Below are 17,542 nucleotides of genomic sequence, written 5' to 3'. Positions count from 1 at the left end.
GTGGGCTATTTAGGTACCGCTCTGCAGCAGGTGGGATGAGCTCGCTCAGCTCGGGACAGGCAAAAGCTGCCTGCACCCCATCGCTGATTGTTTCTCAGCTGAGGGACACAGGTGTTTGGGAGGCCAGAGCCGGCTTCCCGTGCAAGTTTGGCCAATGCACAAGCACCTATGCATTGCAAGGCTGGCACGGCCCTCTGCGGAGCTGTGTTCACATTTGCACACTAATAAAGTACGGGGAAGAAAGGAGGAGAAAGAAAGAGGTTAGGATAACATACCCAGAGGAAGTAAGAAAAGTATCTAACCTTCAATTCGGACAAAGACGTCATGGAATTAGGTTTGGAGGACTTACCCAGAAACACTGAAGGAGTTAAATGTATCTAACCTGGCTAAACAGCACAAAACAGGGCACATGACAGGCACGAGGATTTGAAGAGTCACAGAGAGAGATGGAGAGTAGTAGTGCCATTGGCTCAGGTCCTGTTCTGCATCTTAAGATTTATGTTAAGATGCTGCAAAGATTTTAGTTCCCATTGTAACTGGGACAGTTCCCAGTCTGACAGTTCCACAGTTCTGGAGAGGGCTCACTCCCTACTTCATGCATGGTGTGCAGAAGGGAAGTGTTTAAGCTTGTTACACTAGAAACATATTAGCAGCTGTATCTGCCCTAGCAGCATTTTGACAACGTACTTTTCCTAATTTTAAGAGATTGCAGCATCCTTCTGGAAGTGTATAGACAAAATTGTATTTCAAAAGAGTCATTAATCTTAAAAACATTTTTGCATCAGTTAAACTGTAGAATAAATAAATAAATGTCAAGCGTGTGTTACATGTTCTCTTTTGGGTCTGCTTGTTACCACCATTACACCAGCTAACTATTCGATCAGCTTTTTTTTGATTCCTAGCACCCCCTCTTGCCCCCAACCAGGATGGGGGTTGTCAGAGCTCAAGTTAAACATTTCAGCAGAACTGAGCAGTGTTTAGTTTTCAGAGTCACATTATTGACTTCATTTGAGGTTCATGCTTAACAAGTGGTCTCTCTTCTCCTTTAGTGTTTGCAGTGGAGATCAGTCAAAATCAACACATATCCCTGCAGGGAGAAGAACAGTCATGGACATACTATGAATTAAAATGAACATTTTATTTTGGGGTTTCTTAATTTCAAATTGATCCTGGTGTTTAAGGTCCAAAAATCTACTGAGAAGAGCTGAGCCTTGGAAGTAACAAGTTTTATTCAACTCTGTCCTTTGAACTTTGCAAAAGGGCTCCATCTTTTCCTAGGTGCTATCCCTTTGTACCATGTTAGTGACAGAAGGGATCATACAGCCTACTCAGGAAGGTTCATCTGAGCCTTGAGGCAACTAGGCAAGCATCACAAGGTGGGATTATTTTTCACCTAATTTGTGCCACTTAAGAATTAGCCATATAATCTAAACTTGTCCTTAAAGCTTCCCCCACTGTCAGCACATACAGAGCCTGCAGAGAGCAGTTCATCACAGTCACAGAATCACAGAATGGATGGGGTTGGAAGTGACCTTAAAGACCATCCAGTTCTAACCCCCCTGCCATGGACAGGAACACCTTCCACTAGATCAGGTAGCTCAAAGCACCATCCAGCTTGTCTATGACAAGTAAAAATTGTTTTTCTTCCTATTGACCATAGCCATCAGACTGGGACTGGAAGTGGAAACTCTAGAACTAGAGCCTAAATTCTAGCCTTTAAATGGGAATCTTATTCATTTTGGTAGGGCACAGCAATTCTGTGTTGTCTCTCATTCCTTGTTACTGATGAGGAGACTGGTTAAAGAACGTGAGGGGGGAATGGGCACCGCAGAATCACTAAAATCCTTCATTCACAATTAGTCTGTAAGACTGTTGGCAATGAGTGCCACTGAAAGCAGTCTCTGAGTAATTATAGTTTGTAGGTAACCAGGTATGTGGGAGGCAAAGAACAATTTAAAACAACCTTTGCATTTCATTTCCTGAGTTGTGTTTTGTGCTTAACCCCTAACAAAGATTTAAGAGTCTCTGCAAAGAAAAACTTCTGAAAAACTGAAAATAACTTTGAGAAGTTGTTAAACAAGTGGAGAAATGCAGAAGGCTTACTCATTTTCTGGGCATTAATTTGTCAGCAATGCCTTTGTACTGACTGGTTACCTAGCAATATTCTGTATGCTCAAATTAAGGGCTAGTTTTGGAGAAGGATAACCAGAAGGCAAAAAAATATTTTCTGACAGCTCTCACTAAGTACATTTGGCTACTAGCCTCAGCCATTATCACCAGTTATTAACAAAATCTGGGCATCCTATGTGCACAAAACTGAATTCTCTTCCCTCTCATATTCCAAGTATTCAACAAGACTGTGAGATAACAGTAACTCTAATTTGATGTGATTGGCCAAACTTGAACAATAGGTCAAACCTGTTTTTACACTGAATTGAAACTTGCAAGGCTGAAAAAGTTGTACATTTGATCACTTCATGGTTACATATTCAGTTCTAACTTTTCCTCTCAAAGAAATATACATTTGTTTCTAATAGAATTTTACGATTATTAGAGATCTCATTTTAAACCCATTTTTACTAGTTAGGTAGCTCAAATACAGTAAATTTCTGGTACTATAGAAGGTGAATAAATGCCTTGGGAAAAAAAGAAAAAGGAACAATAGAGACAATCTTTCATAAGTATCAAAATCGCACCTGTACAATTGTAATGTGAGGTCTTGTCAAGGTAACATTGGCCAGATTGGGAAGAGGGAATCCTTTTGACAGTTTAGCTTAAAAAGAGACAAATGATGATTTAGGTATGTATTAGAAAGATAATAAACACTTGCCCTTCAACAACACTCTTTATCGAGAGACTTGTAGGTCATTTATAACAATTAGCCTCTTAATCTTCACAAGCAAGCCTGGGAGGTTGCTAAGATGCTCATTTACCAATAGGAAAAAAGAATTACAAGTGCTTCTCTCTTGGCAGAGTGTTGTAGCCAAACCAAGGATCTTGCGTTCAACACATTATGTACTGAGTAATTTGTCCCTAATGATCCCTGAGGGATTGTTAATACAGCTCTACCATCATTAGAACCTGTTCCCATTTGTATCCATTAGCTGAAGAAGGTGATGTTCATCCCAGTACAGAGGGCTGACACAAAGCTCTATCTCCCTCCAGGGCCTCAAATAAGATTTATGAGATGCAAAAGCTCTGTTCTGATTTAGTAAAAAGGAATACATTTCACATATAGTGGTCTCAGGCAGGTGTGCAGATGAGAGATTTTGCTTTTCTCCCTGATGCATCAGGACCACCTAGACTGAGATGAAGGCAGATGAATTTTTACTTTCCTAATAATTTTTGCCGTTTTTGCAGAACAGTGAGAGGGAGCACTTACACCCCTACAATCTTTGCTTTCCACTGCTTACTGGCTGATGGTCATTTTCCACTCCAAGTTAATGGGAGCTGACAACTTAATCAGCAAGTCAGTAGAAGTTCCTAGAATAACCCATTCTGCTGGAAGCTTTTTGGCTGATGCTTTGAAATACAGCCTTACCGTTAGCTGATGGAATTACTTCAGTCTGTAAAATGTAAGATAGGATGTTCTCCAGAAGCAAGACCTGCCACAGACAAGAAAACTGACTTAGCCATAATTTCCTGATGGTGGTAGAGCTGTCGTGCCCTAATCCTGGGTGGAGTTAGTAGGCTCTTAGTCAACTTCCAGTTCTCTTTTGGCCTCAACGAGTCATAAGCTTAAGTGAACTTTAGGTTTTGGAATGATGCAAAGGAAGTGAGATGCAAAATGCAAATGGATTTCATTATGGTTGGCCAACATTTTAATTTAAAACAGTCTATTTGCTCTCTTTATGAGATAATTTATCACCAGTAGGAAAGCAGGACTAGACCAGTTTTAATCCTTTCTCCTCAGCTACTCGGAATGGATTGATTATACTGAGAATGAAATGACTCTCTGTGGGGGCAGGGTTTTCCCCTGCAAGGTTACAGCTGCACTATTTCAGGCGTCAGAGGGAAATATCTTGACTGTCCCTCCTTGCCAGAATTCTGAGCATCTTGATGAGCACCCACGGAGCACCTGTGCCTCAGCCATCCCCGTGACCATTGGATGGCGCTCTGCTCTGCTGCTACAGGTCAGCTCGGCTCTGTTTCACCCTGATGATTCGAGAGATCTCTGCTTACTGCAGCCAGGGCAACTACAGAATATCTCTTTTGCACAGCACTAGCTTACCCCAAAGAGTTTACTTTTAAGTCCAGAACGGAGAGGTGGCTGCCAGAAGACAGGAGGGGAGCCACTTGGGAATGAAGCCAAATGATTTAGAAATACAGATAAAATTTAGCTGCTTACTCTTTAGCCTTGACATCACTGATATCCTTAGTTTGCATTTCCTATATGCTTCAACTACCTTCTTACCTCAAAAGAGCCAACATTGGAGTGGGCTAGGGAGAATTGGATCCTGAGGGAAAGAAGTGAAACAAGATAAGTTACTGAGAAAGTATAAACACAGTCATTCTAATCATGTGCAGTCAGTCATTGCTGTAGAGCTCCAGGCCTTAAGAAGCATCTGAAAAGAGTTTTTTTTTTAAAGCACTTTCACACACTGCTACACAGAGAAAGATTTGGTTTTCTTGGAGCATTGCTGAACATCCATGCAAGAAGGGCTGCAGCCAGCAATTTGAGTGTGCTTTTCCTCTCTGTGCTGTTCTGGAAATCCTACACTGACAAGTGATTTAACCAGGACTTGTAGGGTGTCAGGTATTTTGCAAAGATTTTGGTACATCTGCATAATGGTTTCATGTGAGTCTTACCAGGAAGAAAGGATCTGTTCATTGTGTGCTGCTGCTGGCTTTGTTGCTACTGCTTCTGTTTCCAAATTGAAATAGTTATTCCCTAAGTTACTCTGTATCCAACAAAAGATTTCTGAGTTTCCTCAGCACCAGTACCTGAGTTCTCAAGGCCAGCTTCCAGCACACTTTAGATTTTCCTCTTTGAAAATTACTGCAGAAAATGCTAACAGCACTATTCTCCTTAAATTCCTAACATCCCTCTGCCCTGACGAACTCTGCATGTTCTTAACCCTGTGTCTTTCTTAGGGACTTTTATGAAATTGAAGTCCCAATTCCCAGTTGTGAGGTTCTGACATACAGAGCTTCTTCCCCATGAAATGTGACATTCTAGATGTGTAAATGACCTAGCTTCTGGTCTCCAGCTTTCTGAACCTTCCAAGTTGCAGGACTTCAGTTGGTGAATGTCTGCTATAAGAATATCTGCATAGGGGACCTGTAGGAGCCCAGGTTATTTATTGTGCCCTGGACTGCTCTGACATACTTTAGTGGCACAGTTTGTCTAGATAGCCATGACATCTTGCCAGCCAGAAAAGGAAGAGGGAAACTCTCAGATGATTTATGGTCATCAAAACTGCACTGCATGCTTTGTTTATCTAGCTCAGAGGGGAGAGTAGATGTGAAAAGAAGGGAAGTCCAGTTAGACCACTTCCCTGCAGCAGTCCACTGGTGAGAAGTCCCTTGAGGGCATTGCACTTGTTAGAGAGAAGCTTCCTGCCTCCTCTAAACTGTACAAGTGCTGCCAGATTAAGAGAAACTAATGCAGGTAAATTTACCAGCAAAACGTATTAATAGTTATCTGGTCATATGTCTAAACTATTAATGTTGGGATTGCTAACATTGTTTTCCAAAGAAAATCTTTTTCATCCCAGGTTGGATTACCTGTTCAAACATAACGAGCCCATTAATTTCTGATCAAATATATTCAGAGAAATGCTGGTGTTGGCTGCCTGCAGAATAAAGAAACCATGGATTACCAGACATAAAAACCCCAGGACCCTTTCTGTGAATTAGTCACTACTACATAAATACCATCTTTCCAGTAATGTATGGAAGTTGTTTTAGTTAAATGCAGCTTTCTCATTGCAAGGCTGCACACAGTAAATGTCTGTTTATTTGAATGGCACTGACAAGAGCTGAAATGGGGGTAATGAGATGTCATTAATCAAAGCCATGAACAAGATGCCAAGAGGCATGACTCACACTTGCAGAACTGTCATTCCAGAGAACAAAACCTTGCTTAATCAGAGCCACTATATGTTGGGATTTTTGTCCCTCTGTAGGAAAATGTTCTTTGCCATAGAAGCGTCCTATAGGTTAGTGTTGCTCTGTTCTTTTGAGAGTTTTAAAATGCTTCTAAAAGTTTCTTATGCCTTCTGATGTTTACATATTTCTACTGAATTTTCTCACACTGTTCTTGTAAATAATGATCGTTTTGCATTCTTCTTTGTGGGTGGAGAGAATTGATGGACTATTGGTTTGACCAGTGTGGTTGGAGAGGTGGCAATTTCATCCTCCAATCCACTGTCACTTTTGATATTCTATATATAGTGGAGTCAGAAAATAAAATCTCTCTTTGGGTTCTTTTCTTTCCTCTTTTACATCTAGCATCCATGTGTGAGTTATTTCGTTGTCATAGTGTGACAGGTTAGTTGAGGTCATGCCTACACCTGTGACTAAGGGGAATCTGCATGTTTGTGTACTAGAAATTTGGCTTTTTTTTTTTTTTTTTTTTTTTTTTTTTTTTTTTGTTTCCTGTACAGAGTTTTAAAAGAAGGAAGGAACAAAGATATTTAACCCTGAGTTAAATGTCACCTTGTTTGTTGCACTTAGTATGTTCAGTGTGAACAGAGACTGGGTGTTTGAGTCTGGCAGAATGACCAACACCTTCACAGAGCCCTGAATCTTTACCATGAAGGAATCCTGCTGTAAGCTGTTGATAGGGATTTCAGTAGACTTTAGCTTCAACATCACTGGCTAGGGTGCAACTGAATATTTAGCTACCTGTAAGATTCAAGGACAAAAAAAAAAGAAAAATATTTTTCTTATAGAATGGATCAGAATACTGCATTTTCTCACTTTTGAAGCATTTCCTTATGATGAGGTTAAGGATAGCTGCTAACATAAGATTCTTTCAGGTAAGCAGGAAATAAAGGTTTCCTGTGGTGCTAAATTAACAGTATTGGCCACTCAGGAATGCAGTGAAAAGTTCCTTCCATTTGAGGAATACAAATTTTTCTATATTATTTCAAGAGTAATTAAATGCTTGAAATTAAATGAACAGAGGATATAAATGGACTCCAAATGTGGTAATAAAAAAAAACCACAATAAAAGAGCTCAGGAGTCATTCACTTTGAAATTCACCCATCTCAGGAGATGGGTTCCTCCTCTGAACTGTCCTCAGAGGAGCCTCACTCTGTTTGTCACCTGAAGAGTGAATATACAAATATAAAAAGTATATAACAAAGTTCAATATTCGAAACAGAGGGGGTGGAATATTCACATTAATGCTCATGGCATTTTATGGAGAACATCATACATGACTACCCTTGGAAAATTCTTATATTTCTGAAGAAGAAACTTAATAACATCTGGGAAACAAACAAGAATGTGAAGTACTTTGAACTATCAGTCTGATTTCACCCATCCTCGGCATTATAGCCTAGGGGTTCTTCTGTTCACTTTTGGTTTCTCATCCTGTCTCAGAAGGCTGGTGGAAGCCATGCATGCTCATATTCTCTGTCCTGTTATATTTATCACCTTCTCCTAAAATAAATGGAAATCCTGTGCATCTGCCTTGTCTGCTCCATAGGATGTAATGTTTCCTGTCCATCTGCTACCTCATGTTCCTGCACATGGTCCCTTCCTAGGTTTTCTGCTCAACAGTCACAGGCCAGCAGCAAAGTAAAGAGAATTATGCAGTCTTGGGGAGGAGAAAGGCAATTTTTCTGAGCTGAGATTTCTCTTAGATGTCTCTCAAAGCACGACTCATGACTGGAAGCTGTTTCCTGCATGGAGCTGGTTTTAGGTAGGAACAGCTGTGGCTTGGGCACGGTGCCCAGAGAAAAGATTGATGTGCAAGGTTATGGGCCAAGATTATGTTCGGTAACAGTGCAAGCCATTCAACTCATCATGGGGTGGGAAGTGACAAGGCCCATCTGCTCTGCTGTTACAAGGCGCACATGGGCCCACTTCCCCAGTGCAGGAGCCCCGCTGGCCATGTAAGCCTTTGGGATACACCAGGAGTGAGGTGTCTTGACACCCACACTGGGTGGCTTCTCTGAGACTTTGTGAAACTAATGATACTCACCTCAGGGATGATACTGCTAAATATCTCTGTGTTTATATTAAAATAGTTGCAAGTCTGAAGGAAAAAATAAAAGAGAAAACAAATGAGTTACCAGATTTGACCTTCATGGCAAGCTTTTCTCTAAATGCATTATTACAGTCATTTCAATGAATCTTTGATTTTTTGCCTCTCAGAAATATTCCTAAGAGACTCAGTACACTTATACAGCTTCCCAATAATACATGCCAAAAATAATCCCTCAGAAAGCAAATGCTTAACGTCATTATAGTTCAGGCTGCAGTCTCCAAGCCACAGACGCTGTGCTTTGACATATGCTGTTCTTACAAAGCCCCTGTAGTACTTTCATTCTAAGAAGATCCCTCAGAAAACAGCCACTGAGGCTGCAAAATTCTCCAGAGTTGATCCCTTGTCCCTGTTAGAGAAGTCTGTGCCTCAGGTCTACAAACCCCTTATCTTTTGTAACAACGTTGGCAGTATTTGGTTCTTGGCTCAGTGGAACTTGGCATGCCTGGCTGTGGCCTGAGGCATCTATACAGAGCGTAAGGGAAAGAATAACAATACCCTGGTGTTTATAATCTACTGTCTCAGGACTCTACAGACCAACTGAGAGCTTTCTATGGCCACATACTGACATCTGGCAGGTCAAAGCCCTAACTGAGCCACTCTGACCCCATTCCTCTGTGTCCTGCTCACTTCCTCTGCAATGGTCCTGTTGACAGCCCCTGTGGTGTAGTAAGCAAATGAGGAGGTCTGAAAGAAATACTCAGAGAAGGCAAGGTACAGCATGGAGTCACTTTGGTCTGGGATTGTGAAGGAAGCTGCCACGTAGGGAGAGTCAGTATAGTTTCCAGCAGGGAAGACTATTCCCTTAAAGTTATTGTCAGAGATAAAGAAAAACAGAGTCAAAATATAACTTTACCACGACTGCAGACAATGAATGCTACTTTCCTTGACTTTGCCCCAGCTATTCATTTGGTATATACATGAGTATGCAGGCTTTGTAGTAGTGTATGAAGGCTTGGTGCTGTCAAACAAGTGGCGAAGGCAAGTTCCAGCATTGGGACATCTTCACAGATGAGGCTCAAGATCTGTCTTTTGTGATACTGGTCACCTACTGAGGACAGTCTGGCACCTCAGATCACCCTCTAAATTAAGGGTCTAAATATTGCATGAAGAACATGACTAGTGGTCCTCCTTTTTGAAAAGCCTTACTTTCTCCGTTTCTTATCTCCAGAAATTTAAATCTGAGAACTGCTGCTTAAGAACTAACCAATGGCCTCAATTACAAAATTGATCTGTAAAACCAGAGGTCTTTCTTGGTCAAAATCAGCACTGTATTCTGCCCAGAATCAAGTTGATAACTTGTGCAGACAAAAGGCTTATGAGAGAGTAAAGTTGTGTCAGACAGACCTAAAATGCCTATGTTGTCTTCTGCATGACCCATTATATTGGCCAAGCCTTGCAGATCTAATACTTCCAAATGCATCCATATGAAACGAAAAAGTAAAACTGACAGAAAGCGATGAAGACATTTAAAGGTTAAAGTTTTTTATGTCCATTTTATTAGTTCTGTTTATGTTTAATCTCAAATGTATTTTGTCTGTCTTTATTTTCTCATCTAGCTCTAATGTTCCTGTTGCCTTTTAAGGACTATCAAAATGCTTACAAAGTGCTGAATTACAGTTGGTGACCTCTTCATTCAATCCTCACTTGCTGGATTTACCAGTCTTCGTATATTTCCCCACTTATATTGGACAGTAGCTCTTGGAACAGCCATGATTTTACATCTTTTGTCTGACTCAAGTCCCTGCTTAAAATCTAGCTGCTGCAATACTCAGAAGAGTTTGACAGCAGCTGCAGAGCTGGTGTGCTAAGACCAGTGTCTACCACACGAGCAGATACTAACTTTTTGTTCCTTTTTGTTTTCACCTCTCTTATTTCCCTGTTGTCCCTTTTTTACTACTTAATTTATAGGATCTTTGTGACAAGACTATCTTTTCATTCGACCTTTGTAGAGCACCAAGCAGAAGGCAGCTTAAACTTAATTAAGGATCTCAGATACTGTAATAATGACAACTACCCTCAATCGAATCACCTTATACAGAATGACAGTGAAGTCATTTTAGAATCAGGAACTAGTCAGATTTTAGTTTCAGTACATAAGGAGATTTTCTTTCTTAATTTGAAATAAAGTTTCAAGTCCTCAGACTCAGCAGCATTCCTTGGGCTCCCATGCTTTTGAAAGGGTATTCTGCCTTCCCATTGAAGAAGCTAGGGGCTTAATACTTGCTCTGATAGTCTTGCTCTTTCTTCTCTCTCATCTGACAGCAGACAGATCTAGTTAGTTGCATGTATAGAAATATTACTCTGACTGACTAAACAATGAAGTCCCAGCTATTAATCAACAGTGAGAGAAAGATGAGGTTTAATAACTTTTTTCTTTCCCTTCCCTTTTCTTCTATCTTCCTTAGCCAACTTTAACTGCTTTCTATTTTTTACAACCAACTCAACAGCAGTTTAAAGAAAATGATATGGCTTTTAAATAATTCATTTCACAACAGCATTGTTACAAATTATTACTGTAACAAATGCAATAAGGCTTTGAAATGTCTGTCTTCCAAGATAGTGAGCCTCTACGTTCAGAGTAACAATCACGGTCATGTCATAGAATAATGGACCCCACAGCAATGTAGGCAAACAGCACTACAGGCAAGTACCTTTAAGTCCAGGTCAATGAATGGCTGGAATACTGCTGGCAAGCCACTTAAGGAGTAGTCTACTTCAGCCAAATCAGCTGTAAGGGTGGTAGATAAGTTACAGAATATTACAAAAACCACAGAAATAATTTTATGTATACTTAAAACTAAGTCAGTTTCTGAAAGAGAATGTCACTAATTGTTCCAGAAAGTAGGGAAAAACACAGCCAGGGACCTCCTAACATGCATTCTGACCTAAGATTTGATATTTCTACTAGGACTTTCTGTAAAGCACCTTCTCTAGTTTGTCTGTTGTTTTCTCATTGTGGAAAGTAAGTTTGGTCTAACCCAAAAAAGGAGATGGCCAGATCATTGCCTCAGGGCATAAGGAGGTGTTGGGATTTCTTGTCAACAGTTTTAAGAGCATCCCAAGTACCTGTAACTTGCAAGTACTTTCCCAGAAGGAGGGTGCCTGATCTGCTTAGATACCTGTGTTTTGCACATGGTATCTGACCAACACTTGGGGTGTCTTAAATGCCTGCAAATCTAACCCAAAGCGGTTCAAGTGAAAAGGTGTTTGCAAAAGAGCTTTTTCATTTTGTCTCTGGCAAGTCTGACAAATAGGCAAGTAAAACTTAATTTCCAGGCAGGTTAGGACTACAGGCTTCAGCTTGTAAAGTGCTGTGTGTGCAGGAGCATGGTATGGGAAAACTGCCTCAGCATCAGTACTGTGTGGCCTCTAAGTGGCATTTCTCACAACAGAAGTGCACATTGCCACACTTGCAAGTTGAGAATTGCTACCAAGTCCTTGGCTCTTAGAAACACATATTTCTTGCTTGAGTAGCCCAGCCTTTATTTAACTGTGGTTCTGTATGCAAGGGAGCAGATGGACTGATATCACTCCTGGAGACATTGCTAAGTGGCTACCATTAAGGAAGCAACAGAATTCCACTGATCGGAAGAGAGAAAACAGAAGGAAAAGGTATCACTAATGACTGACCATTCAGTGATCAGAGGTCCCCATCTATCATCTGGATCCCAGCTCTGATGTTGGGACATGACTACAATAAAAGCACACTCAAGTTGTGGCCTGATTAGCATGGCTGTATAAGCACCTCTTACATGTGTGCTAGCAGATCTTTCTGCTGCATGACACACATTGCAGCATTTGTTTATCAAAACACCTAATCTGGCTTCTCTTCAGCTAACTGGATCCCCAGTGTTCCTGCTTGGTGCAATGTAAGCCTGGATGTATATGCCAGAGCTGCAAAAAAGAGGGAAGTTTCCAGAGGCAGCCTGGTGGGGGTGACGAAACCACAGCCTTAAATAGTGCAAGGACAAATCTTATACTGGTGTCGCAGGAGAGATCTCAGAATCGTGGAGTCATTTAGGTTGGAAAAGACCCTTAAGATCAGCGTGTCCAACTGTAAATCCCTGGACAGAATGACAGCCATCTCAAGCTCTGTTTCCTGTCAGTGGCCCTGGGAGGCTGTCATCAGAACTACTCACCCCTTTGCTACAATGAAGCTGAAATGTCATACTATCAGTAGATATATTATAATTTCTCTCGGTGTTGCTCAGTAGATGTTTTTTCTGCCAAGCATAAAAATGACCCAAGCCCCAGGATGCCTTGTAGGTACACAGGCAGAGACTTATTCTGTATTGGAATGGAAAAATAACTGCATTTTCCATCCCTACTGCTGCCTTGGTTGAATGTAGCTGTGTCAGTATCTTGACTATGAACCTGTCACTTTATCTGGAATAATTTCTGGCTGGCAAAATGATGACGAAATGATCAAACAAGAATAGGACTATTACAAGATTATTTTTCTAATTCTTCCTTTGCCAAGTTCACAGCACTGACTTGTGAATGCTATCCTCCTTACAGCCCTCCCCTACACAATGTGAAAGGCTTACATTAGTGACCAAGCTCCTGTGAATGGGTTTCTTCAGATACTTGATAAAGAAGTTATGCAGGAAGCTAGAGGGAAGGAAGAAGGCAATCAATGGGTCGAGTACTATGGTCATTAAGAGGAGATCAGATATTTCTGCATAACATGAATTTAATGGCCTCTTAGTGTGATATTCTAGTACACATGGGAGCTTTTTGAAATGTAAAAACTGTCAGAGAGCCACCATTTAAAAGATGATAATTTCAGCACTATGTATCTCAGCCTGGGTTAAATAATATTTATGAAAAATGGATTTCTTCATAGGACCACAATCTTATATGTACAAAATAGTCTCTGCATTAGGAACTTCCAAAACAAGCAAAAATAAACAAACAACAGACTGACCAAAAAAAAAAAAAAACCCAAAAACAAACAAACAAACACCAAACAAAAAAACCACCAAACTCTGAGAGAAATACAAGAAAATAATGAGATACTGTTTCATGGGCTGTATCCAGAGGCTTAACAGACAGTCTGGTTCTGTTCAATTTCGATAGCACTGTGAGTAGGAGGAGTGAAGCATAGTACAACCTTGTAACTTCTACCTAGAGTTGAAGACTAGAGCAGAAGTTAGAAAGAAGTGGGTGCTGAAGAAGCACAAGGGATTGTTTGATTCAGTCTTTATCTTCTACTGTGTGTAAATACAAGGACAAATATCAATGTTGGCCATTTAATGCTGTATTGGGGCCCCAGTTCTCACCTGTGGTGTCTTATGATGCCTAAAAGCAATTCTGCGCACCCTAATTTGTGAAGTTGTCCCTGTGCCATTCATTGATAGTTATTTTGTGAGGGTGTTTATACAGACCTCTTCCACTTACCCATTTTCCCATTCAGCTTGGTATCTACGTCACCAGAAGTTGTCTGGCAGCTGGGTGAGGGCTATTGAGGTAGGGGCTGCATTATCCAGGGCTGTTGAAAAGATTGCAGTAACAAACACCTTTGAGATGTGCACTGTGCCTCTTCCACTGTCTTTGCTGCATCAGGTGATAATAAATAAGAACTGAAAAAAGCCACCTCTTCACTATGGAATTGCCTGGTGATGTGGACCCATGGCTAGTCCTGGTCACTGCCACTACTCTGCTTTGCTTGCCTGTGTCTAGTGCTTGCCAGTGAGGGCACTGTGACTCCTGCTGTGTCACCCCCTCAGCTCCCAGGTCCCTTCTCCCCGCATGCAGCCCGGCTGTCCCTGGCAGAAGTGCAGATCAGAGACTGATGTAATTCAGTCAGTTTAGCAATATAGGTAATGAGGGGTGTGGGGAAGAGAAGAGGGATTTCTTTCCTCTGAAACAGCCTGGGACTAGGAAGGTATGGAGACTGCTCTAAGAATACTGCCATTTGCTCATCCATTTTCCATCAGCTTTTGAACTGTATCTCTTGGTGGCATAACAGAGGGTTTCTAATAGTGTGACTTCACTATGAGGGTTTATTATACTGAACTGTGATCCAACACACTACAGTTTTTCTAAATATGCCATTAGCTGGCAGGCTGGACAATGACAGCATTCAGCTAGAGCAGCAGTCCTGTGCTATTTGCAGCACTGCTTCTCAGCCATGGGCTCTTTAGCAGTGCTGATGTCTGAGGGGGCAGGGGCTGTCCCCCACCAGCAGACCTGTCAGAAGCACCCATCTGTGCTCCTGGGTTACTGCTGCCAGCTGATTAAGAGCACCTTTACAATGAAGGAGTCACAAGAATAAACTAAAATTTGCATTTTTGTATTATCCATCAAGAAAAAAATCCCAGAATGTGCAAAGCTGTATATACAACATCCAGGTCCTTATGTCCCAGTTCTTATTCATGTTTAGAAAAGCATTTCCAATCACCAGTTTTATCCCAGACCCTGGTAGGAGGGAGATAGAAGCACTGGGTAATTCAACAACAGTAACATGTATCCTAGAGCATAAGAGAGAAAAGGGAGAGAAAAGATTTTTAAAAAATGGATTTAATAAGTCAAAATGAACACAAAACAAGATTCAAATTTCAGTCAAACACAATTGGCCTCTAGAGAGAATACTTACCTTGAGATGTTGTATTTGACATTACCAAGCCCAAATTTCTCATGGCCAGTCAAATCAGGGAAATGCTCCTTCTCCATATTCTGCTGCAGGATTTCCAGCCCAGCCTCCTTGGCCACAGGAACACAATGATCAGTTCAGTTGCCTTTGATAGTGCCTGGGAGTTTAGAGTTGTGTTTCTGGCTTAGGAAATGTGATGGACACAGAATCGCAAGAAGGTGGTATCTCACTTGAGACATGGCAGTGCTATTTCACGTCTCACTCCTAGTCATGGCAAGAGCTGAACTAACTGATTCAATATCTGAGGTCACATGAACCTTGATATGATCTACAATGCTGTCAAGCAGCTTACTGACTTTGCTCTATTGTGCTCTTAAACTTTTCTTTATAGCCTGCTATGGGGTCGTTTACTCCCTCTGCCCTCTTTCCTTTGTCATATCTGTATTCAAGGCAATGCCACTGGCAGCTGCTGATGAAAACATCACACATACCATACTCCAGCCCCTTCTGGGTGATCCTCACTTTGAGTCCAGGATTGGCACTCTGTTGTTCACTGAGCAAACTTAAGAGGAGGAGAGAACAGCAAATCTTTAGCATCTTCCTCATTTTTCACAGGACCAGTTAATAAAGATTTATAATGATAGCAGAAATTCATGCTGTGTCACTTGGTGATTGTACTCCCTTCCCCCCTACCCTGGACATCATCTTTCCCTCCCAAATGAAGAAAGTGGAAAACCCAGCAACCTTTGCAGAGAAGACCCATTCTCCAGAGACTTACAAAAACTGAGCTCTGTGGGGTAGAGGAGAAAAGTCAGCCTGTTCACTGCCATAGAGACTGGGGAAAGTGCTTGGGATACATCCATTTGGACAAGCATTGAACTTTTAGACTGTTATTTGGTGGCTCTACTGGATTCACCACAGGGCTGGTGAATGAGTGAAGCCAATAACCATCCCAGGGGCTTTTGTGACAGGACTTAAACCAAGATGGAGCTATATGTATAAATCACAAAATCTTGGAAACAAAAAAGATGGACTTACGCTCAGGAAAGCAGACATGATCAAGGGAAATGCAATTGAGAAAAAAAAAAAAAAGAAAGAAAATTGGGACATTTATTGACTACAAGAAACTGGTCTGGGAGGAAATGAGGAGCAGTGAAAAGGACCAAAACAAACCAAAACTAACCTCACACTTGCTGTAAAATCAGGGGGAAAAATCAAGGAGGAAGACAGAACATTGAGGGGAAGATATGAGTGACATGGTATGGATACCGAAAAAAAAAATCTTCACCAAAGTGAAATCTATCAAAAGGCATGGGATGCCATGAAGTGCAGTGACATGGACCAAAGCTTGCCAAAATTGGCCCTCATTGAAATTGAGATTTTGTTTCCTTTCCTGAAAGGTAGAGGTGAGCAGGCTTCAGCAGAGTGAATGCTTGTGCATCACCAGAGTGTAACAGGGAAAGACAGATGGAAGATAGGAGCACCTCCCCTCTGGAGACAACCTGAGACAACAGGGGGTTTTCAGTCTGGAGAAAAAAAGGCTCCAGGAAGATCTTGGAGCACCTTCCAGTTCCCTAAAGGCAGCTACCTGAGAGCTGGAGAGGGAATTTTTACAGGCTTTGTAGTGGTAAGACAAACAGGAATGTATCTTCAGACTGACAGAGGGGAGGTTCAGATGAAACATTAAGTAGAAATTCTTCATTGTAAGGATGGTGATGCTCTGGAACAGGTTTCCCAGAGAAGCTGTGGATGTCTCATCCCTGAAGTGTTCAAGGCCAGGTTGGATGAGCCTTTGGGCATGCTGTTCTAGCGAAAGGTGCCCCTGCCCATGATAGGGGAGTTGGAACAAGATGATATTTAGGGTCCCTTCCAACATAAACCATTCTATAATACAATCAGATTTTAATAATGAATTTCAGTTTTTATGTTTGGAAAGAGGCTGAGGACAACCCTTTTCTCTGGGGGAGGCTCAGACCAGTTGGCCACCCAGTGTGTCCACCACAACTATTTGAGTCTAGTGATTTGTCACAGCACTTTGAATCCATTTTCCAAGCTTGATTAGCAGCAGCATGATTTATTTTGTGTAGAATGTGATACACAAGCACCATCTAGAGGATATAAAGGAGATGATGATGACTGTAGTTGACTACAGCAACAGCTGACAGCTGTATTATAGAAGGAAAAAGTTTTAAGGTTCCCCATGACTCAAATACTGCTGCTGAAGTGGCATTAACCCCTAGGGTTAATAGTTATAACAGTTATTCTGACTTTTGTTGCCTTTGGGATTTGCATATTTTTGCTTGGCACTTCTTGCTTTCCTTTCCCTCTCCCCTTGACGATAGCAAGAGGATGAAGGGGAATAAAGAAGAACCAATTAAACCAGAAAAATGCATCACCTGAATTTCAAAGAAGAGACTGAAAAATCCATGCAGTCAGGACTGTTCTGTAGATGGAGAAATCTTTAGAAGAAAATAACTGCAGATTACCCAGCAGTTTCAGATAAGTTTCTGATATAGTGCATTAGAGAGAAATAAGAGGACTCTCCTGTACTGCATCACTTGGCTGATGAGGATTAAATCTGCTTCACTGTACTGTAGGCCCTGCAGCACAAAACCAGAGTGGTTTCATTCTGAGAGCTTGTCTTCTCATATTCTAGATGAATGGGTTCCTGCCCACCCTATTACTGTGAAAATTGAGTGACTATCAATAGGAAGACCATTGGGAG

At 41.3% G+C, this 17,542-nt stretch overlaps 1 protein-coding gene across 1 annotated transcript; it reads right to left on the bottom strand.

Annotated features, from left to right (window-relative positions):
• Positions 1-1,045: 1,045 nt before the first annotated feature.
• Positions 1,046-15,423, bottom strand: LOC128788751 (BPI fold-containing family C protein-like). The gene is given in 16 exon segments (XM_053944007.1): positions 1,046-1,087; positions 2,697-2,773; positions 3,542-3,605; positions 4,415-4,457; positions 5,728-5,791; positions 6,675-6,849; positions 8,157-8,210; positions 8,850-9,023; positions 10,874-10,950; positions 11,853-11,913; positions 12,770-12,833; positions 13,619-13,674; positions 13,676-13,778; positions 14,567-14,695; positions 14,821-14,933; positions 15,310-15,423. Coding segments are annotated over 16 exon segments (1,410 nt in total).
• Positions 15,424-17,542: the final 2,119 nt, after the last annotated feature.

Source organism: Vidua chalybeata, chromosome 5 (genome assembly GCF_026979565.1).
Source record: "Vidua chalybeata isolate OUT-0048 chromosome 5, bVidCha1 merged haplotype, whole genome shotgun sequence".
Lineage (NCBI taxonomy): Eukaryota > Metazoa > Chordata > Aves > Passeriformes > Viduidae > Vidua > Vidua chalybeata.
The sequence above is the reverse complement of the archived record's forward strand: the minus strand, read 5'-3'. Positions and strand labels throughout refer to the sequence as shown.